The sequence below is a fragment of the Euphorbia lathyris genome, chromosome 2, assembly GCF_963576675.1.
Source record: "Euphorbia lathyris chromosome 2, ddEupLath1.1, whole genome shotgun sequence".
Lineage (NCBI taxonomy): Eukaryota > Viridiplantae > Streptophyta > Magnoliopsida > Malpighiales > Euphorbiaceae > Euphorbia > Euphorbia lathyris.
Genome location: NC_088911.1, coordinates 112,406,221 through 112,429,746, shown reverse-complemented (window position 1 = coordinate 112,429,746; position 23,526 = coordinate 112,406,221). Strand labels below are relative to the sequence as shown.

The 23,526-nt window shown below is 31.7% G+C and overlaps 1 protein-coding gene across 1 annotated transcript; it reads left to right on the top strand.

The window, feature by feature from the left end:
- The first annotated feature begins 18,925 nt into the window (after positions 1 to 18,925).
- LOC136219486 (plasmodesmata-located protein 2) lies at positions 18,926 to 21,160 on the top strand. Its single transcript, XM_066006900.1, has 3 exons — positions 18,926 to 20,209; positions 20,434 to 20,547; positions 20,871 to 21,160. The coding sequence occupies exons 1-3, from the start codon at positions 19,444 to 19,446 to the stop codon at positions 20,876 to 20,878; spliced, it is 888 nt and encodes a 295-aa protein (XP_065862972.1). The 5' UTR covers positions 18,926 to 19,443; the 3' UTR covers positions 20,879 to 21,160.
- The last annotated feature ends 2,366 nt before the right edge of the window (positions 21,161 to 23,526 follow it).

The following is a 23,526-nucleotide window of genomic DNA, read 5'->3' as shown; positions in this document are numbered from 1 at the left end:
AAAATACATCCTTGTGCACTTTTTGTGGAAATACAGGGCATACTGAAGATATCTGTTTCAAGAAACATGGTTACCCACCGAACTATGGAAATAGAAGCAAAGGAAATCCCTTCAGAACCAATCAACCCAATGCCAACTCAGCGGTTAATCAGGGCAGAGACAATGAGGACTCGGGTGAAGAGGACAATAGGCAGGCAAACGCAGAACCATTCACTCTAACCAAAGACCAGTATCAAACGCTAGTCGCCCTATTGCCACTGAGCCATTCGAGAAAGGCCCCAGCCTCAGGCACCAGTGTCAACACATTTGTCAAGGGAGACAGTTCTGGTAAACGCCTAAACCTTAATCTTGCCCCATCATGTTGGATAATAGACACTGGGGCTACGGATTTGCGACACAAAATTATATTCCTCATGCACAAAAATAGACAAATGTTGGGTAAATCTGCCTAACGGTGAAAGGGTTAAGGCAGAACATGTCGGTACTGTGGTTCTAAGCCCACAACTCATTTTGCACAATGTCCTATGCATACCTGCTTTTGATTACAACCTCATATCAACTAGCAAACTACTTGATACTGGTGAATTATGCATCGTGATAACTGGGTCCGTGTGTGTGATACAGGACACAATAAGTGGGAAGAGGATTGGCTTGGCTAGAGAGCGTGAAAGCCTTTATTATTTAGATTATCCATTGCCTAGTAGTTCTGTTTTTTCAATTAAAGCAAATGTATGGCATCATCGTTTTGGCCATCACTCCTACGAGAGGATGAAGGGCCTCAACTTACCTTGTAATGACTTTGATTCATCTAAAGGAATGCCATGTGACATTTGTCAAAAAGCTAAACAGAAAAAAATCCCATTCTCAAACAGCCATACCATAGCAAAACAATGCTTTGATTTAATACACGTAGACATATGGGGTCCGACAATAGAATCACACTCTAGCAAGCGTTACTTTTTAACCATACTCGATGACCATAGCAGGTATACATGGGTAACATTAATGCAAATAAAAGGGGAAGCAAGCACAATATTACGACAGTTCTGCACATACATTAAGCGACAGTTTATCAAAGATGTGAAGGTGATTAGAACGGACAATGGCCCTGAGTTCATCATGAAGGATTTCTACAACGAAAATGGAATCATACATCATACATCATGCCCAGAAACACCACAACAGAACGGGAGAGTGGAAAGAAAGCATCTAGACATTATGAACACTACGAGGGCCCTCATGTTTCAAAGTTCATTGCCCAAGGAATTCTGGCCAGAGGCCGTCAGTCATGCAGTCTATCTCATAAACAGGTTGCCTTCGGCACCAATCCTAGGGCAGACACCTTACCAAAGGGTGTATGGGGAGAAAAGCAACACAGAGGATCTCAAGGTGTTCGGGTGTTTGGCTTATGCATCATCACTGGATAGACACAAGAGCAAATTTACTGAAAGGGCAATCAAATGCGTATTCATGGGATACCGACTCGGCACAAAGGGGTTTAAACTCCTAAATTTAAACACTAACATGTTTTTCTTTTCCAGGCATGTCAAGTTTTTTGAGCAATGCTTTCCTTTTTCGGAAGCCAATCAAGGAACAGAGAATTTCTGTAGTGAAGAAGAGCTAGACTCCCTACATATTGCAACCATGACAGATGATGAGATGAGACCTCAGGCACCGAAACACAAACAGAAATACAAGACATCATGCAACATGTAGATGCAACACAGACAGAACATCATGAGTTCATAGAAGCACATTTCACAAATGATCAGGCAACCAGGGAAAGGCCACAGAGAACCAGACGAGCACCAACTTATCTCAGGGATTATCATTTAGCCTTGGCTCAAGGTTCGTCACTGCCTTGTCTCACAAATTCTTCGCATGACCTTTCAAAGCACCTTTCATATGGGAAACTTTCCCCAGCTAAGAGAATTTTCTCTCTTAACCTTGCCTGCCACAAGGAGCCTGCGATATACCAAGAAGTCAAGTTAGATCCCAACTGGGGCAAAGCTATGGACAATGAGCTCATGGCTCTGGAATCTAACCAAACATGGGGCCTAGTCACCTTACCTGAGGAAAAGTGGCCCATAGGGTGCAGATGGGTTTATAAGATCAAGCATAAGGCAGACGGAAGCATCTCGAGATACAAGGCTAGGCTCATGGCGAAGGGGTATACTCAGCAGGAGGGAGCTGACTTCACAGCCACCTTTGCACCTGTTGCAAAGTTTACAACAATTAGAATGCTTCTGACCCTAGCTATAAACAAAGATTGGTACATACACCAACTAGATATTGACAACGCTTACTTACATGGAGATCTGAGCGAAGACGTCTACATGGCCCTGCCTCCAGGGATTGAACCGCAACATAGCAGACAAGTTTGCAAGCTCAATAAAGCCCTATATGGGCTTAGGCAAGCTGGACGGCAGTGGAACGCCAAACTTACAGCAACCATCAAACAGATTGGGTTTACACAGTCTATTGCAGATCCCTCCTTATTTACCAAAAGGGAGGCAGGCCACACGATAGCCATTTTGGTATATGTTGATGATGTTATATTGGCAGGAAGTGACATGCATGCCATTTCCCAGGTCAAGGGGCACCTAAACGACACCTTCAGTATCAAGGACATGGGCACCATCCACTATTTTCTTGGCTTTGAATTTTCTCGCAGCAAGCATGGCCTCCACATGTCACAGAGAAAATACATGTTAGAACTGTTGCAAGAAATAGGGTACGGCGACTGTAAACCAGCCTCGTCCCCAGCATTGCCAAATCACAAGCCAAGTCAAAGTGAGACATTATTACCAAACAACACATCATACATACAACTTATTGGCAAATTGCTCTATCTTACGCATACAAGACCAGATCTTTCTTTCATAGTAAACCAGCTATCACAACATCTTGTACAACCAACAACAGAAGACCAAAATAGAGCTCAGAGGGTGCTACGTTACCTTAAGGGGACGGTAGGCCTAGGGATTTTCTTTCCGGTACTCAACGATCTTCAACTACAAGCCTTTACGGATTCCGATGGGGAACTTGCACAAAAACGAGAAGATCGGTGACCGGATATGCGGTTTTCCTCGGATCCGCCTTGATCTCATGGAGATCAAAGAAGCAAAACACGGTATCACGCTCTTCGTCGGAGGCGGAGTACCGCGCCATGGCTTCCACCTCTTGCGAGCTTCATTGGCTCACATATCTCCTTCGAGATCTTCACTCACCACCAGAGTCCGCCTCTCTTCTCTTCTGCGATAACATATCGGCCATGCATATTGCCCAGAATCCCATTTTCCACGAGAGAACGAAACATATAGACATCGATTGTCATGTTGTCCGCGAAAGAGTTCAAGCCGGCCTCATCCGACTCATGCCTATCCCTTCGGTCTTACAGCTCGCCGATTTGTTCACAAAGGCGCAACACGCACCACAGTTACGATTTCTCTTGAGCAAACTAGGCTTGAAGAACCAGTACCAAGTCTAGTTTGAGGGGGAGTATTGAAGATTTGAACACAAGATTAACAGTTACAGTAGGAAGAAGAAAGCAAGTTCTCGAACTTGAAGAGAAGAGGGAGAAGAAACGTTTGAGTTCTCTTTCTTGAAGCAAGAAGTGAGTAAATGAGCAAGTACAGAAGAAGAGGAAAGACTTTAAGTCTGTTTACACGCAAGGGTAAAATATCCAGGGGCACATGCGTCTTTTTGCATTGGTTAGGGGCAGTTTCGTCCTTTTGGACACATAGCACATTCTAGAAGAGCTTCACCAACACATCATGCTCCTTGACACACTTGATCACTCCACAAATACATCTCCACCATTGATCATAAACCCTTAAGATCAATGGCTCACAATAGGACACTTGTTATTCCTTTTTTCTTGGTCATTAAGTTTACTTGATGAACAACCTAGACAATAGAATATAAAATGTAATAGTTAGAAGCCTTTAATTTTTAATGAGAACTAGTCGAAAACCCGTGCGATGCACGGGGTATGAAACTTTTATATAATTTAGATAAATAAATAAATTGACATATTTACTTTTAAATAATTTTATATCATGCTATGAAAAAAATTTATATTATGTATATTTGAAATTAATATATATTTTTTTAATGATAATTCAAATTAAATTAATTTTAAAAATAATTGACTACTTTTTTTTATAGAATTTTAATTAAAGATGAATGATTTATTTATTTTTACAAAATTCAATGATTTGTACTTTTTAGGAATTTTAATACATTTTCATATTCCAAATATTCTGTGAAACAATAATAATAAAATAGCAGATTAATTAAGAAATATATTAGAATATAATAAAAAACCAAAAATTGAATTAAACTATAATTAAAATTAAATATTATATTTACGATACAAAAGAATTACAATATAGGTTAAACAAAAATTGAATTAAACTACAATTAAAATTAAATATTATATCTACGATACAAAAGAATTACAATCTATGTTAAAATGGAAGCAACATCAATATATTATTCTACAAACTATTACAATCAATACTTTTCTAATGTTGCATATGAAGAAACTTTATCAATTCAATATGTTACATATAAAAAAATAAAATTCATAAGAATAAGTCACAAATTCATCTTGATGATAATTATTTTGGTTGATGGAATTTCATGATCACCAAGTATTCGAATTCAATTATTCATTCTGCTACAATAACCCAATATATCTAATTGAATCAGTTTAAGATATTGATTTCTCCTATTTTCATCTCGTAATATCTCATCAAGACATTCGATCAATTTGTTCTTTATTCTTTCACTATATAGAATATCAGACATACTCGCAGATATCACTTATTTGACTTCATTAATATTTTCTAATAATTATATATTCTTGAATTTTGTAAGTAAGAAAAAAAACAAAAGAATTGAAAAAAAATGAAGGGACGAAACAGATAATTAGGAGAGAACCATCTTCCTCTCGGGTTTTTTTTTAACATAAGAGAGAATGTCGAGACATAAGCGTATAAAGAGGAGAGTGAAAATATTTTTTGCCCATTAATTAAACATTTTATTTTTTCTTAATGAAGTATTAAGTCCATAAATTAATTTTAGTTAAATAGAATTAAATCGCAATTGTAACCACTCAGTACAAAAAAATGTTTTATAATTAATATGTGAAATTAATTATATTAATTAGAATCATTATGCTCAACATTTGAGAATTTGAAGAGATTCAAATAATAATATTTTCTTAATTAATATTTTTCAATAATTTGTCCTATGATCATATTTCATTTTCATATGTTAAAAACTCTTGAAATACTAACAATTTTGTACGAACCATAATTTAATAGTTAAAAATTATATAAGCCAATGTTGCAAAAGCAATTATCTCAATATCCATAATTAATGTACATTTTTAGGATTTTGAGCATCAAAATTTATTTTTATTTACCTTGATTTTGAATTTGTATCTAGCATAATCCACATTCTTCAAGAATAAACATCTTATCATGCGTATTAGACGCTTATAATCTCATTCTCTAGAAAATTGGGAAAAATAACTTCTTGATAATAATAATAATATAACATAATTTATATTGAAATAAATTTCATTGTAAGTATAATATTCCAATATCTCTTTAATATTTTATTTAATATGTGTCAAACTTCAATGAACAACTATCGTGTGAAACTTTATATCTATTTGTACCAAAATGCATAAAAATAAAAAATACAATCCATATCAATTAGCTAAACTCAAACTAAAAAAATGAGTGGATTTTCAACATGTTCCGAATTAGAAAAATTAATCTAACTTCAATTAAAACTAAAAATTGAGTTCATAAAAAGCCGAAAATCTAAATTTTAGTTAGAGTTAACAATCAAAACGATAACACCTAGGAACATATACTAAAAAAGAATGCAAATATACAAAATCTTTATTTTAGTCATTTTGAAAAATAAATAAATAAAAAAGAAAACATGGATAAGGTAGCGAGAGGTATGGAATCTGGATAACGATAAAAATAGAATTTCATCTCTAAAAGATGAAACTATAACAACAATTGTTTAATAAAAATAAAACAACAGCACAATTGAGAAAGCAAAAAATTGAGTTCATATAAAGCCGAAAATCTAAATTTTAGTTAAGAGTTAGCAATCGAAACGATAACACCTAGCAACATATACTAAAAAAGAATATAATTTTACAAAATCTTTATTTTATTCATTTTGAAAAAAAAGACAAATAAAAAAGAAAACATGGATAAGGTAGCGAGAGGTATGGAACCTGGATAACGACAGAAATGAAATTTCATCTCTGAAAAATGAAACTATAACAACTATTGTTTAATAAAAAGAAAACAACAACACAACTGAGAACAAAAATAACTACAATATATGAAAAAATCGAATAATTACTTTGAGAAACATAAGAATTTCTTGTAATTTTTGACACTTTTGTGTTTTTCGGTTTTAGTTGTTCATGCATCTTCTATTTCTGTCGGATTTCTTCAATTGAAGCTATCAGTTTGGAAAAAAAAGACAAATAAAAAAGAAAACATGGATAAGATAATAAAAATAAAACAACAGCACAATTGAGAAAGCCAAAAATTGAGTTCATATAAAGCCGAAAATCTAAATTTTAGTTAAGAGTTAGCAATCGAAACGATAACACCTAGCAACATATACTAAAAAAGAATACAAATTTACAAAATCTTTATTTTAGTCATTTTGAAAAAAAAAAGACAAATAAAAAAGAAAACATGGATAAGGTAGCGAGAGGTATGGAACCTGGGTAACGACAGAAATGAAATTTCAGCTCTGAAAAATGAAACTGTAACAACTATTGTTTAATAAAAAGAAAACAACAACACAACTGAGAACAAAAATAACTACAACATATGAAAAAAAATCGAATAATTACCTTGAGAAACATAAGAATTTCTTGTAATTTTTGACACTTTTGTGTTTTCCGGTTTTAGTTGTTCATGCATCTTCTATTTCTGTCGGATTTCTTCAATTGAAGCTATCAGTTTGGAAAAAAAAAGACAAATAAAAAAGAAAACATGGATAAGATAATAAAAATAAAACAACAGCACAATTGAGAAAGTCAAAAATTGAGTTCATATAAAGCCGAAAATCTAAATTTTAGTTAAGAGTTAGCAATCGAAACGATAACACCTAGCAACATATACTAAAAAAGAATACAAATTTACAAAATCTTTATTTTAGTCATTTTGAAAAAAAAAGACAAATAAAAAAGAAAACATGGATAAGGTAGCGAGAGGTATGGAACCTGGATAACGACAGAAATGAAATTTCATCTCTGAAAAATGAAACTATAAAAACTATTGTTTAATAAAAAGAAAACAACAACACAACTGAGAACAAAAATAACTACAACATATGAAAAAAATCGAATAATTACCTTGAGAAACATAAGAATTTCTTATAATTTTTGACACTTTTGTGTTTTCCGGTTTTAGTTGTTCATGCATCTTCTATTTCTGTCGGATTTCTTCAATTGAAGCTATCAGCTTGGAAAAAAAAAGACAAATAAAAAAAACATGGATAAGATAGCGAAAGATATAGAACCTGGGTAACAACAGAAATGAATCTGAAAGATAAAACTATAACAACTATTGTTTAATAAAAATAAAACAACAACATAATTGAGAACAAAATAACTACAACATATGAAAAAAATCGAATATTTACCTTCAGAAATATAATACTATCTATTGTGACCAATGAATATAATGGTGGAATACTATCTATCATGCTTTATAAAAATCGAATATTTACCTTCAGAAATATAATACTATCTACCGTGACCAATGAATATAATGGTGGAATACTATCTATCATGCTTTATATAGAAGTTTATTTGTGACTTTTGGATTTCCTTTGCTTTGTGTTTTTTTATCTTCCCGTAACTCTTGCTTTCTTTTATTATTTTAATTAATAGGCTAGTAATTATTTAATATATTATAAATATAAATTTGTTATTTTTAATTAATTAAATATTTTAATCTGATTTTTTACTACGTTGACAACTCATCAAAAAGACCTCTAAAACACTTCTTCTCATTTCTCTCTGCTTCCGTAATTATATATAGTATAGATTCTAGAGATTAATCGAATTTTTACCTCATTCAATTAATATTATATATAATTTTTTTTATAGAAGGATTTATTTAAATGCAAATTAAATGAGTAATACATTTTAATTAGTTTGATGTTTACGATTAATTTTATAAGCTTAATGTGCATGGTTAAAATTAGTTGGTAATTCAATATATCAAATTGAAAAATCAATTAATGACGTCATCAATAAAATTTAAAAATATGTGGGGGTTTAAGATATTTTTGTCCTTACAACAAAAAAAAAAAAAGCATTATACTACTCTTTTAATTAAAAAAAAAAAGTGCAAAACTACATAATTTTTTTTCCACCTTTCCCTTATTATAGATATAGAAATCGACTTAAGCCAATCATGGTTATAAATAATTTTTTATTTATAAGTCCAATAAAAGAAAGATTGCATCCTTATATAACAATTGAATCTGAGGATTTTGGTAACCATATCTTAGGCTTGCTTTTCAATATTTTAATTCTCCTATCTTATTCCACTAATTTGGTCCAACATCGTGTAAATGCATTTTTGTTTCTTTACACTAAAATAAATATTTGAGAAAAGATTCAACTTGTATTAATTTAGGTGAGTAATTATTTAATAAGTGTAGAGATTTCCCCAGAGTTAGAGTTTAAAAACTACTATATTGTTATAATTTGGGTCGTGTCTTAGGATTATTATACATTTCAAGTTTGGATGTATTTTAAGAGAGTTTTAATTTTGTCTTCTTATTATTAGTAAAGTTATTTTTCAAACACTTCGTTGTTTTTCTCTTATGATAACTTTATGAAAATTTTACCTGATTGAACCAGATGTTTATTTAGTGAAGATCCGAATTAGCTTGCAAAACAAAGAGACCCACTATTCAGTCGGAGACTACCCGATACTCACGTTAGTAATTACTCAAGAAAGAATAATTATGAATAGTACTATTGCATAATATAATGTAGAATGTACTTCAAAGGCTCTAGAATCTTTACATAGGAGAATAAGAGTCATACTTATAATAAGATTAATCTTTATGTTTCTATCCAGGAAAGAATCCTAAAGAGCATAAAATCCTTCTTTACAAGAGTTAATCGTCCTAATTAAAACAAGATTGCAATATCCTAATCAGGATGAAAGGGATTCTAGAAGTTTACCACGGACATCTGATCTAATAAATGAGATCCAACCAATATTCTCTTCTCAAATCGTACCAAATATTTTCGAATGTTATTAGAAGCCTCGTATGAGCTATAGCCAACCTTTTATGGTTGGTAGAGACTCTTCCAATTTTTGAGAAAATCCTAGTATCGATAGAGGTCTTTGCCTCTTATGCCTTCATATGTGCTCTGTATTTATTTGTGGGTTATGATCCGTCATTTTTTGTTTGTGAATAGATCGAGAAAACCTTTTATCCTCTTCTACTTTAAGATTTTGAGAGTCCCTCTGTCTAATCCCATCACCTTCTGCATTTTCTCAAATCTTTTGACGAGACCATGTTCAAACCTTCTATGGTAAGTGTTTAGTTCTTCTCTCATTTTTCTTATATTTATTCTTTATTCTTCTTCTTTCACATATCGCTCTTAAGAACACCTAAATTCCAATTCTTCTAAAAAAAAATTGTTGACGGAATTTCCATCTCTAATAAAGAGGTAAGTAGTCAACCGATTACCCAAAAGAACACCCATGCTTGTTCATCTTTTGGTTAGAAAACTTTAAAAAATTTATCGTTAAGAATCTAACTCCACAAATATGGGAAATGGTTTCTGAAGTTACAGAGGATACATTAAATGATAAAACTTTATCTTTCACATGGCTTACTAACTTATCAGCAAATAAGTTTCACATATATCCAAATGCAATTAATATGATGATATGTCAAGCGTTTTCGTAATTAGATAAATGCGACGTCATAAGGTAGATGTGGATAGTTTTTGTTTTGTCTGAAATTTAATTTTATTGTCTAAAATGCAATTGTATTGTCTGAAACGCAAACTGTTTTCATTTGTACAGAGTCTATTTGTATAGCCAAATACGAAACCCAAAACATCAAATTCGATTCACATTTAGTTTTTTATTTGCATTTTGAGGTAAATGCGAATAGTGTGTTTTCGTAATTAGATAAATGCGACGTCATAAGGTAGATATGGATAGTTTTTGTTTTGTCTGAAATTTAATTTTATTGTCTGAAACGCAAAAACTGTTTTCATTTGTACAGAGTCTAGTTGTCAAGGAAAAAGCGGATAGTGATTTAAAATTCAAGTATCCTTGGATATTGAGTTTAAAAGGCACAATAACTGTAAGGGGTGACATTGAAATGATAATTGACTTGCAGAGTAAATTGATACTTCCACAAACAAAGGATTTTAAAAGTAGATATTTTGGATAATCTTTATGGATTTGGATAATGTTTTTGTCTATTTTCACCGCGTTTCTTAGATGTATTTTCCGTTTAGTTTTATCTATTTTCTTACTATTTTAATTTAAATTTCATTAAATTTCCTTTTAATTTACAATTTCACTCATGATCACATACTTTCACATACTTTTATAAGTTTTAGTCAATTACTTACACTTTTTCACACCCTCACAAATTGACAAAATTGTTGCATATTGAGCTACATGACAAAGTGCAGACAAACATTAAAAAAAAAAAAGTCACAAAAAAGAGATATCACATCACAAGAAAAAAAGAGAAGAAACGAAGAAAAAAAGAAAAATTAAACTTTAGAAGAAGGTCTCGGCGAGGCCTCTAAAAATCGCACAAAAAAGGAAATTCCAACACAGGTCTCGATGATACCTGTGCAATTCTGTGTTGAAAATAGGCGGCTCCTCACTTCAAGAAATGCCTATGCTTCTCCACAATTGGGCAGCCATGACCATTTAATGCACAAATTAATCATTTTGGAGGCTACTAATAATTAATTCTAGCATTCTATGTCTAGATTTATGCAATTTCTTGCCTATAAATAGAAGTAGTTTGTAGGAGAAAGACATCCATTATACCCTAGCTTTGTGCAATTTCTACTTGTCTTTGTTTGAGTTAATTTTTACAGTTTCTTGTTCTCAACATTATTTTCCAGCTTTTAAGTTTATTTCCATTACTTTGGTTTAAGTTTGTAAGTTGAAATTCTCATTTTGAAGTAAAGGGTTTTCATTTTCCATTTCCATCTTCCACTTTCTATGAATTTCAGTCATTTTATTTCAGTTGAGTATTCTCCAATGACTATGAACTAATTTTCCCAACTAGGGATGCGAGGAATCTTTCTAATGAATCTTGAGCTGAGTTAGAGTTTTAGTTAAGTTAAACATCCAAAAGAATTTGTGTTAAATAACTAAGAATGTAACGCTTAAATTTATATTTCAGTTAATTACTTCTTACTCACCATAGTAATAAGTGATTAACAAATATTTACATTCTTAAAATCAATAGCCAATCAGTGTGGTTTCTAGCGCTCTATTGCTAGGATTTCTCATTGAAGTTTAGCTTTCTTGTCATATTTATCTAATCATTGGCTCGATTAGATATATACGAGTGAAGAAATAGCATCAGATGAATCAAAATCTTGGCATCGAGTTTCATTCGAAGAAATTACCATCTTTAGTTGCAATTACTTTTACTATGTTTAACTTAAGTAATATCACTTAGCTCAAATTTAGGAAGTGAACTTGAATCTCTAGTATTTTCATTAATCTTCCCAAAACAACAATGTTTTAGTCTAAAACACAACCAAATCCTTTTAAACCAATTCGTATAGACTTTAAAAATATGTTAAATACCTAATGATTTTTACAGAATCTTTTTGGGATCGATTTTTTTGTATTGAAGTACAATGTATTGCTTGATACAATAGGTGCACTTGCTAAGCATGCATGCATTTTATGCGCATCAGATAATATCGTCTTATTCAATGCCATTGTTCATACGTTGTTAACTAGAGAGATTGAGCATGTTGTATCTCTCCCTAGAGAGATGCGGTTTTCTATTAGAGGAGTTGAATTGAGATTTGGTGATTGGGAGTACATGCTAATATCTGGCTTGTGATTTGGTGGTTTTGAGGAGATGAAAAAGAGGATAAAAAATCTAAATAAAAGGGAAATATCCGGCTTTACATGTACTTTGCACCTTGTTTGTCTGAAGTTCATGAGTTTGACTTCATTGCCGCTAATATACGGCTTTAGATGTATTTTTGCACAGTATTTGTTCGAAGGCCATGAGTTAGACTTTATTGGAGCCGATGGTATTTACTTTAGGAATCGTATAACTATAAAGTTAATTCATGGGACCCTTTTGGATTATTGACATTATATGTACATTTTTATTTATTATGATATATATAATATTATGATTTTACATTGTGTTTTATACATTAAATCCATTTATTACATTGTGAAATTGAGTGAAATTGGAATTATTGATTTTCTTACATCGTGACAAATTAGAGTGCTATATGTTGTGAAATTGATTGAATTTGAGTGAAATTGAGTGAAACTAAGTGAAATGGAGAGAAATTGCATGAAATTCCGCACATTCTTCGCATTTTGTCAGAGATAATTGGCATTAGAGAGAAATGTGATTCACATTTTATGTTCTGTATCGTATTTTATCAATTAATTCACATTTGATGTATTACGAATCACATTTTATATTACGTATCACATTTTTTGTAAATGTGACGCAATGGAACCTATTATATTCGCATTCAAACTATGAAAATGAATGAAATTGAATTAAAATTCAATGAAACTGAGTGAAATTGAATGAAATTATAGTTTTAATCCATATTACATTTAATTCATATTACTTATACATTTAATCAATGACCTGATTCCCTATAGTTTGCAGAACTTGGGATTTCACTTGGAGGTCATGATGTATTCAGTACATGGCAATGACAATTCAAATGATTATGTCCAGAAAGACCGTACTTACTGCATCTTTTGGAAACTATATCTTCACCTTGAGATGGTCTTCTATTTTGACTTTTCGATCAATCAACGTATAATCTTCTAGTTACAAGAGGGAGTACTTTCACAGGGTTATCATAGGTCTTCTATTCATATTGATGGCCAAGTGGATATATAGACTTACTGTAAGCCAATTTTAGTATATCGTTTTTGTAATAACTATCTACCCACTGATATATATTAGTTAACCAAAACTTAGAAGCAACTCTACATACCTGTCTACATGGAAACCCGGATAGTTGCCATTTCCTACATGTGCATGTTTTTGCTTCTAAATTGACAATTCCCCCCTTATTCCAATCGCGAATATCAAATCTGTGATTGTCGATTCCCCAAAATGAACAAATAATGACTTTGTGCACGTGCCTTATCCTCTTTACTTCAGCCCATTCTATCAAGTCGGATGCACGTTCTCCTAAAAAAGAAATACATTATGTTAAAACACGAGGTTAAATTGAAGAAATAGTATAGACATGGTTATATTTACAACTTGTTGTGTTGCGTCTTTCATAAAACCATTTTTAAAGGGTTGCTCTTATATACTCCACCAACATTATGATATGTAAACATCTACCATCAACCTTGATTGCGTTGAATGATTTGGCTATATTTGTACTCATGATTTTGTGCCGACGAGTAGAAAAGTGTGCACATGACCATTTTTGGATTCCAGCTTTCTCTAAATATGCAGTGGATGGGGCATGTATTTCACTGAGTTTCGAGAATGCCTCTTCAAAATCGGAGATGCGATAAGTTTTAGCAGCTTGCCAATATTGCTTTGATATCTTCTTAATAGACCGAAATTCAGTCTTTACATTCATTTTCCAACGTTGACAACAACATCCATATATCGCATTTCGAAACACCAAATTCATGGAATTATCAATGCTCTTGTGTCTGTCTGATATTACTACAAAATGGTCAACATCACCAATAAATTCTTAGTCTGGTCATAAACCAGTTCCATGCTTCATTTGATTCGTTTGGTCCAATCCCAAAAGCAATAGGATAAATTTGATTATTCATCTTTGCAAACCGTAAGGTACCGAATGTTTACCTTTTAAGAATGCTCCATCAACATATATAACATGTCGAATATGTTCTTTAAAAGCTCTAAGTGAAGGACCTGTAAACATGTAGAAGTACTTAAATTGATGATGATCATCAGTTTCAATATGAATAACTGTACCTGGATTATTACTCTTCAATGTCTCACAATAGTCCGACATTATGACTCTTCCAGTGTACCACATTGAGCTTCTAATGCTCAACTTATTTCTCTCCAAGTTTTCATGTAAGAGAGGTTAATTGTGTGTTCTTTTCCAAAATAAAAAATAATGTCCTTAGGCCGATAAACTGTATCATCACGATCAAACTTATTTGCTATAAGTGTGCCTGCAACACGTTTCCTCTCTTGCATGTGATGTGCTAGAATTTCATCTCTAAGACAAGTGTGTTAGTCCATCCTATCCATTTTTCGAATCCTGAACATCTCGGAATTCTGTATCACGATAGCTTTAACCCGCCACTTACACATATCACCATGCCTACATTTAACATCAAGCAAAGACTTGTTGGATTTGTAGACTTTCCATTCATGTTTCTCTTGAATTGCGTGTCTCCCAAGTACATCTTGCAACTCTCGTTTGTTTAAGAATATATCATGCACCTTTAAACCAATCACCCATATTGATGCTTTAGATATAATAAGAATCACAGGTGCATCATGGACCTCTAGAAGCCACCGAAATGGATCAATCCTCCTTCATTTGCTATCTTCGTCATCTGTCTCATAGATACTTGACGGGACATGGTTAGCTCATGCACTTCTTTTAGGAATAACTTTATCGATTGGTTGTGTCTCAGGTACAAATGTATCTCTAGAATCATCATGCTCGGTGTTATAAGCACCCCATATATCTCATGTATCATCATGCTCGACGTTATAAGTACCTAATATATCTTCATGTGTCATTTGATTAATAATTGGATCACTAGTTGATTGATCCGACATATGATTTGGATGTGCATTGCATTGTGGTGGGTTACTCATCTCAACATTCTCTTCCTTGTAACCTTATGGAATTTGTGCATTTATTATTTGTGGTATCAATTCAACATAAATTGGCATCACATAGGTTAGATTCATCGAGCAATATTTTAGGAAGAATCGCACATCATTGTGGTCTACAATAGATACTTTGTTCGGATCGTCTTTTACATGCATGGACATTTGCATGTCAAATGATGTTGAATAAACACCTACAGAAGTGTAAATTCTCTCTTTTAACCTCTCCAACTTGATTTTTTTTAAACCCGGAGCAAATTTGATTCACAACCCACGTATGCCATGGTACTTGCAACTTTTTTTTATTGGCCATTCCACGAGATCAAACAAATAACAATCTATGTAGACATACTTCTACTGAAATGAGCAAAATTCATTGTCAAAATCCAATAAGAACCATATCATTAACATAGATGTAGAAAATGTAGTTCTAAACTGAGTGAAATTGAGTGAAAATTAGTTTCACATTTAGTATGTCAATTCGCATTGGAGGAGATGCGAATTCATTTTATGTTCTGTATCACTTTTTTTTATTAGAATACATTTTACAAGACTTAGTTTACATTTTGTAGCTTGCCATCGATATACAGATAGTTCGTTCGCACTTTTTATCGCACTTTATACTAAATGCAAATGATAAAATATTGTTCGCCTTTTAGCAATTTGGTTAGCAAAAGGCAATTTGCAAACACTCAAACTCTGGGTGAAGTATTAACTGCTATAACTAACCTAACATTGCAATTGATTATTATGTATTTTAAATCAACAATTACTTACATGATGTTGGAAATCAGCAAGAGTTTGAAGTGAGTCTTGAAAATGATTTGGAGATGAAGTTTGAAAGTGATTTGTAAATGGAGATTATATGTTATGTTGTTTGTTTTATATATCTATTAATAGTAGTTTTAGAAAATATACAATGGACGAGTCTAGTTTAATAGTATATATCTAAATGGATTAAAAAATGTCAATGAGCCTCCTCATTAAGCTAGTTTGGTAAATTTTCCTAAAATTTAATTTATCAGCACCGCTAATATTTCTCTTGTTAATGGAAGTCATTGGAAAATATTAGAAAAACCTAATTAAAATCAAACAATAAGGCGTAAAAAGGATAAAGTTGATGTAATTGTATCCTTAATGTTGGCAGTTAATACTAATTTTATTTTTAAAATTGAAAAGTTGAGTCAATTGGAGAAATATAATTCGTTAAAATGTCTTTTTTGTCATGAATCTTGTCATCTACACTTCACATTTGCTTTATTCTATCACTAATTAGTAACAGACCATAAACATATATTAGACGTAAAAAAAATTAAAAAAAATATGTTGTATTTTGTACAAGTTGGACAAAAAAAATTCAAATATTTCGCCTAATTAAAAATATTAATATCAAATTCTATTGTTAAATCACAAAAAAATAGAGTTAATTACATTTATTGCCACTGAACTTTAAAATATAACACAAAAACTACTGAACTTTACAATTTGTTACACCCGTGACCACTAAGTTTTAACTAAGTAATCAAAATGACCATTGACCATTGTTCCATACTTTAAAGTTTTTCAGAATGATATTTACCAGAAACCACATTTTTTATTTTCTAAAAACACCTAAATGGCTTGAAAACGAAAATTTTCAAAAATTAATATTACTTAGAATATCAATAATTATTAGAATTTTTTATTTTATGGCAATCAACAGTCATTTTGAGGCATTGATTGAAGTTTAGTGGCCATATGTGTAACAAAATATAAAGTTGAATAGCTTTTATGTTACATTTTCAAGTTTAGTGGTCATATCATGAAAATTGGCAAAGTTCAATGGCCATGGGTGTAATTAACCCTAAACATATGTATTTTTAGAACCAACTTATATCTCATTGCCAATTGGTGCATAATAAGAAAAAAGTATTTGTGTTTTATAAGATGGCTGAAATTGATCCAATTTGCCAATTTTATGAGTAAACTTGGTCTTGGCGGCTAATGTTAGAGGTAAAATTGCATCACTTTAGACATTATGGGTAAAATCGTTCTTTGCTAAAAATGTTAGGCGTATTTTTGCACCTTATCCCGATGTAAACATACTCATAATATTTACAGTCAGGAGCAATTTTACCATTAACGTCTAAAATTGTATATTTTACCTATAACGTGGAAACCAAGAACAATTTTACTCATAATATTGACAAGTTGGGTCAATTTTAAGAAATAATTCATCAAACCGTCTAAAATTGTATAACGTGGCAACCAAGAACAATTTTACATGTGCATCATTTTATCACTCATTAATAACAGATTACAAACGTATGATAGACATTAAAAAAATTTAAAAAATATATCGTCTTTTGTTGGAGTTTGACAAAAAAATTCAAATATTTCACCATATCTATAAATATTAATCTCTAATTTTATTATTAAATCTCAAATATGAATTTGTTTAGAACAACTGGTTGAGGATAAGAAATAAAATATTTGTGTTTACATGGACGGTTCAACTATGCGACTCATGGAGTATATGGTGGCGAAATAGAAGTTTTGCGAGTAGTTAACCCTTATTCTTTCTACGGGTCTTTCTTTAGTTGTACCTAGTGGATGAAGTTGAGTTAGGCCCAAATCGGAACAGAATAAAAGCAAGCCCAATTACAGTTGCTGTTAAATTGAGAGTGAAGGCCCTTCTTCATTCTCATGCAAATCAATACCTGTTATCTTTGGGGTTTATGAGTCTATAATTATGGGTCTAGGATATATTTTTCAGTGTTTAGGATTTATGAATTGGGATCTAGAATTTTTAAATTAGAATATAAAAACATACTTTATTAACGATATATAATAAATAGTAATATATTGAGAATTAAGTTTGATATATGATTTAATTATAATTTAATAGTTAATTATAATATTTATGTAGAAAGACCAACAATAAATTTTTAATTAATTAAAGAATGCTTAATGAAACTGGAATTAATTAATTGCAACATTTAATGATTCGAAGTATTTGATTAGGATTGTGAAATAGTTTAAGAAGAAAAATAAGTTAAGTTTTATTAATTATTAGTAACAACTAATAATAGATATGTTATAATCACTTTTAGAAGTTTGACTAGTTAAAACATATAATAATGATATTTGGTGAAAAACGGTTTGAGAAAACGAATTAGACTAAAACCGCTCTTTTGAAAAAAAAAATCAGTTTTATGAGTTTTTTCAAATTAAGAATTGAAACATTTATATTAAAAGTTTATCAACTTCGAGTTCTAACTTACACATAAAGCTTTAATTGGGAGGGGATCTATTTAAAAAATATCTGACGATTCTCCAACCGAGAAATTGGATAAACTAAAAAAAAGATTTTTGTTGTCCCTATCTACATTTAATCTACCACTTGGTTATTATAAATTACATCACTTATTATTTTTATAATTTATATCAAAATGGTTATTTAATAAATAGAAAAATGTTTTTCATGTTTCAAATCAAAACGACTTAATTAATATAGGTATTAAAAACATTTTAAATACAATGTAAATAGATGGTAATATAACATTCATTTAATGAGGGGATCAATATCAGTTACAATAGATGCATTTGTGATTCCGACAGTTACATTTGAGGACGAAAGTATACACGTATTCATATAAAAAATGGTGTGATATGAACATGTATATAATGTGATTTGTAGATTTAATCACGTGGGTTTCCTCCATGGCATAAATTTCTCCTTAAGAATGGCTTCTAATCTTGTTGTGTCTAATTCCATGAAAATTAAAATCAAATAATTTGAATTGAAAGTTCAAAGTTAGCTTAAGTATGGTGTACTTTGGTCAAAGTTGATACATTTAGTTCCCACAAATACCCAGATGAGATTCGTTTACATTCATACCCCTAATCTCCATTTCCCTTTCCACAATTATTTTATTTCACCCATTTTTGTTCTCATTCTCTTCAAATATTAAACAATTCATCCTAACCAAAAAAAAGTAAAATATTCTTTTACTGCTCCATTATCACTTTGCCAATTGGATTTTGTAGTCTTGTTAGAGAAAAAGAGCAAAAAGATGCCTCCTTTTTCATCTCATCTCTAACACTCGGTGCACATCTACAGATGTTGAGGTAGGCCATCCACTTCCAGTTCCACAGAAACAAACCCAAAACAAAAACCATTTTCTTTTGCGCAAATCAACGTTTCAAGCTTCTTACTTTTTCAATTTTAACCAAAACCCACATCTCAAATCCTTCAACAATCTTCCAAATCTGCAATGATTTGATCTATCTCTCTATCTATCTATCTACATTTTCACCTAAATGGGGTTTTCCCCCTTCCCTCTCCTCCTCTGTCTCTGTCTTCTCCTCTGCCCCAATCTCGGCCAATCCGGCACTGATTACAGCAGTTTGGTCTACAAGGGTTGTGCAAAACAGAGTTTTCAAGATCCAACTGGTGTTTACCCACAAGCTCTCTCAGCTCTCTTTGGTTCTCTTGTTCAACAGTCTACTAAAGCTAAGTTCTTTAAAACCACAACTGGTACTGGCCAAACCACAATTACAGGCCTCTATCAATGTAGAGGAGACCTAAGTGTTGGTGAGTGTTATAAATGTGTGAGTGGACTGCCAGTCCTGACTGATAAACTTTGTGGGAGTACTATTGCTGCAAGAATCCAGCTTTATGGGTGTTACATTTTGTATGAGGTTGCTGGGTTTACTCAAGTTTCAGGTATGGAAATGTTGTTCAAGACTTGTGGAGCTACCAATATAGCAGGAAGTGGGTTTGAGGAGAGAAGGGATACTTCTTTCTCTGTGTTGCAAAACGGTGTCGTTAGTGGGCATGGATTCTTCACCACTAGCTATCAAGCTGTGTATGTTTTGGGGCAGTGTGAAGGTGATGTTGGGGATTCAGATTGTGGTGAATGTGTTAAAAGTGCTGTGCAAAGAGCTCAGGTTGAATGTGGTAACTCTATTTCTGGCCAAATCTATCTGCATAAGTGCTTTATTAGTTACAATTATTATCCAAATGGGGTCCCTAGAAGATCATCATCATCTTCCTCATCATCTTCTCATTCATCTTCTTCTTCAGGTAAATCTTGAAGGAGTTGTTTTTCCTTTTCCATAGTTAACCTTTTGTTGATTTGTTTGATGACTGGCAAGTTTTATTGGGAAATTGAATTAAATCTGTGGGCCACTTTCTTTTGTCAATTGAGATTGATTGGCCAAATTGAATATAAAAAAAGGGTAATCATTTTTCTATTGTTTGTGTAAGTAATGTGCAATTAATATGGAATTAAATTTGGTGTGATGTAGGGACAGGGCAGAATACAGGTAAGACAGTGGCTATTATATTAGGAGGTGCAGCTGGAGTTGGATTCTTGATTATTTGCTTGCTCTTTGCAAGAGGTTTGATGAAGAAACATGATGGTATGCTAATCAGATTGGACCTCATCTTTCTTTTGCCTTTTAAATGTTCTTCTCTTAATACATCATATCATATATACTTATTCAGATTATCCGATTAGCCTCCGTAGATGTTTCATTACTCTTGTGTGAACTTGCTTACAATGAACCATAAGCTCTTTAAACTTGCTTAAAGTGACTTATTAACATTCTTGAGTGTGAACTTCAGGGGTTAAGTAGACATTTTAAGCAAGTTCAGAGGCTAACGGGATATCTAGGGGTTAGTTATGTATAAAGGGTATGTTTTGTAATGCTGAAATGTGGTTGGAATGTGTTGGTATGTGCAGATATGTGAGAGGGAAGATGAAGATGTGAATCTGAAAAGAAGGCATGGGTTAATGAGGTGGATTCTTGTATGAATTTTCCAAATTGTATCCAAAGTAAAAGAGAATTTTTGGTGGAGAAATATATGTAGAGGGAGGTGGGGTCTAAATTGTTCATTGGGAAGGGGAAGGTATCAATTTTTTTGTTCTTTTTACAAAGGTGAAAAGAGATTGAATCAGTTAGTGTTTGTGATTGGATATTGGATGTCAAAGAATGAATGATTTAATCAAAGTAATTGAGTTCACTTTTGGCCCTTTTTCTATGCCTAAGTTTACTCAGACTGCTTGTCTGTTAACTCATCACTTTTATGCTTTTCAGAAAGTTGTTAACTTCTCTCCTTCTAAAGCAACACAATCTCTCTCTCTCTCTCTCACTATCCTTGTTACCCATTTGCTATAATATATCTTATGCTCATTCACTCATCTATTCTACAAACTGCTACTAGGAAGAAAGGAAAAGTCTCGGCTGGATTATTAATATTTAGGGATAAAGTAACAAAAGGTTTTTGGGAGAAAGTACTTTGATTTCAATCCAACGTTTATCAAATGATGCAATTAAAACTTCATTAACAGAAATTAACACATCATATAATTGTATCATTAACCCTCAGACTTTGGCTTGCACTAGAAATCCGAGTTCGTACATGATGTTTATCACCAAACAATCTTGAGTCTTTCCTCCCATCAACAACAGATTTATTCAATTCCTGATTCATAATTAGAGTGGAAGCATATCGTGACGTCTAGGTGTACAAAGGTTAACAACAATTATTTTATGTGCCAATTTTTGTTAATGAAACCTTTAATTTCACCATTAGATAAATGTTAGGATTAAAAATAATAGTGTTTTATACATGCCGTTTAAACTAGCTCTTTCTAAACAAACCTTGAGGGTATTTTAATAACTTAACCCTAATTTATTCACTCATCATTGATTGTAGGCATTACATCCATTTGGATCTCCAAACTAAAGCTTCAAAGTCAATTAAGACTATAAACTATCAAAATCATCAATCATGTCCCTGAATTAAACAAAAATCATCAATTGAGTCATAATCTTATCCTAAAATCAGAAACTTTGACTATTTTATATAGATTGTAGTAATCTGTGTTGGTTCAAAATGGATTTGCAGAAGAGGACCTGAATTGTTCAACCGAATGGTTTTCGACAAAGCCTCAATTGATTATATTTGTTTAAATTGATGATTTTTTTTATTAGTTCAGGGACCTGATTAATGATTTTAATAGTTTAAGGTCTTAATTGACTTTAAAACTTTATTTTAGTTTAGGAAGCCAAATACATATTATCTACCTTGATTGTATGATATTATAATGAGCTAAATTTGTCAATGAAATTTACTAAAAAAAGTTGCATTGTTGACTAAAATAAAAACCATCTTGATGTCTTTAATCATTTTCTAACTTGGTTTTTATTTCAACGTATCAATCATTAATCTTTTTAACTTTGTTCAAATAAAAAAAAAACTTTGAACATAAAAGTCTATTAACACACAATGTTATTCATTTTATCTGCTTTTAAAATTTGAATTTTTAATAATTTAAAAGTAATATTTTTTTTATATGAATGGCTATAAAATATTGAATTTTTTCAAACTACAAAAAAGTTATAATTTTAAACACAAATAAAACGAATAATGTTTTTAACTGAATTACATCATGATTTAATACGTTAAATAAAAGATTAAGAGTCCGGTCCACCAGAATCGGAATGATAGAGGTCTCATAATAATGCTTTCTGCCTTGACTAAAAGTAATTGACTTTTTTAAAGCATGTTTTCAATTTTTAAGTCATTTGCTTGCAAAATACTAGACAAGTAGCCTTTATGGTCACTGATTTGCTGCATTTTCCTTTCGGTGAGGTTGCCTTTGCCAATTGTTCTTTATATTTTTTAGTCCATCCCTCACTTTTTTCTAGTCTTGTTTTTGCTCTACATATCTTTTTTTTTTTTTTTTTTTTTTTTTTTTTTTTTTTGTGAAGAGAATGCTCTACATATCTAATAGTGACAATTTTCTTCATGAATGAATTTATTATTCAACATAAATAAAAGTGGTAAATTACATTCAATGCCACTTAATTTTGACTTTACTGAACACTACAATAAGAGGTAATTTTGGTGGAAATTATATTCTAAACAACTATAATTTTTTAATTACTGACAATTTAGAGAGATAATATTTTCAAAATGGTAATTTAAAAAAAAACTTAAAACTATAAAATAAAATAGCAAAGAAAAATCTGCACCCATTTCATCTAATTCGAATCTATAACCTTTCTAATCATAGATAAGTTCTTAATTACTAGACTAAGCCACTATTCTTATTCTTAGATATACAACAAAACAAAGTCTTAATCCCGAAATATTTTTATTCGTAGATATAATTAGTATTTTTTATTGATGATAAGAAAATTTTATACATAAATATTTAAACATGGAGTATGCAGAGTCGTGAGGTACATCACACATTTGGTCACATGGCTTGTCTTTTTGGCGTCTGTAAGTTATCGTTTATGATTATGTAGCAATAGCCATAAAGTCCTCCTTGGATAGTGACCTTACCCATATTTTACAGATTTTACTTGTGAATTTTCCAACAATTA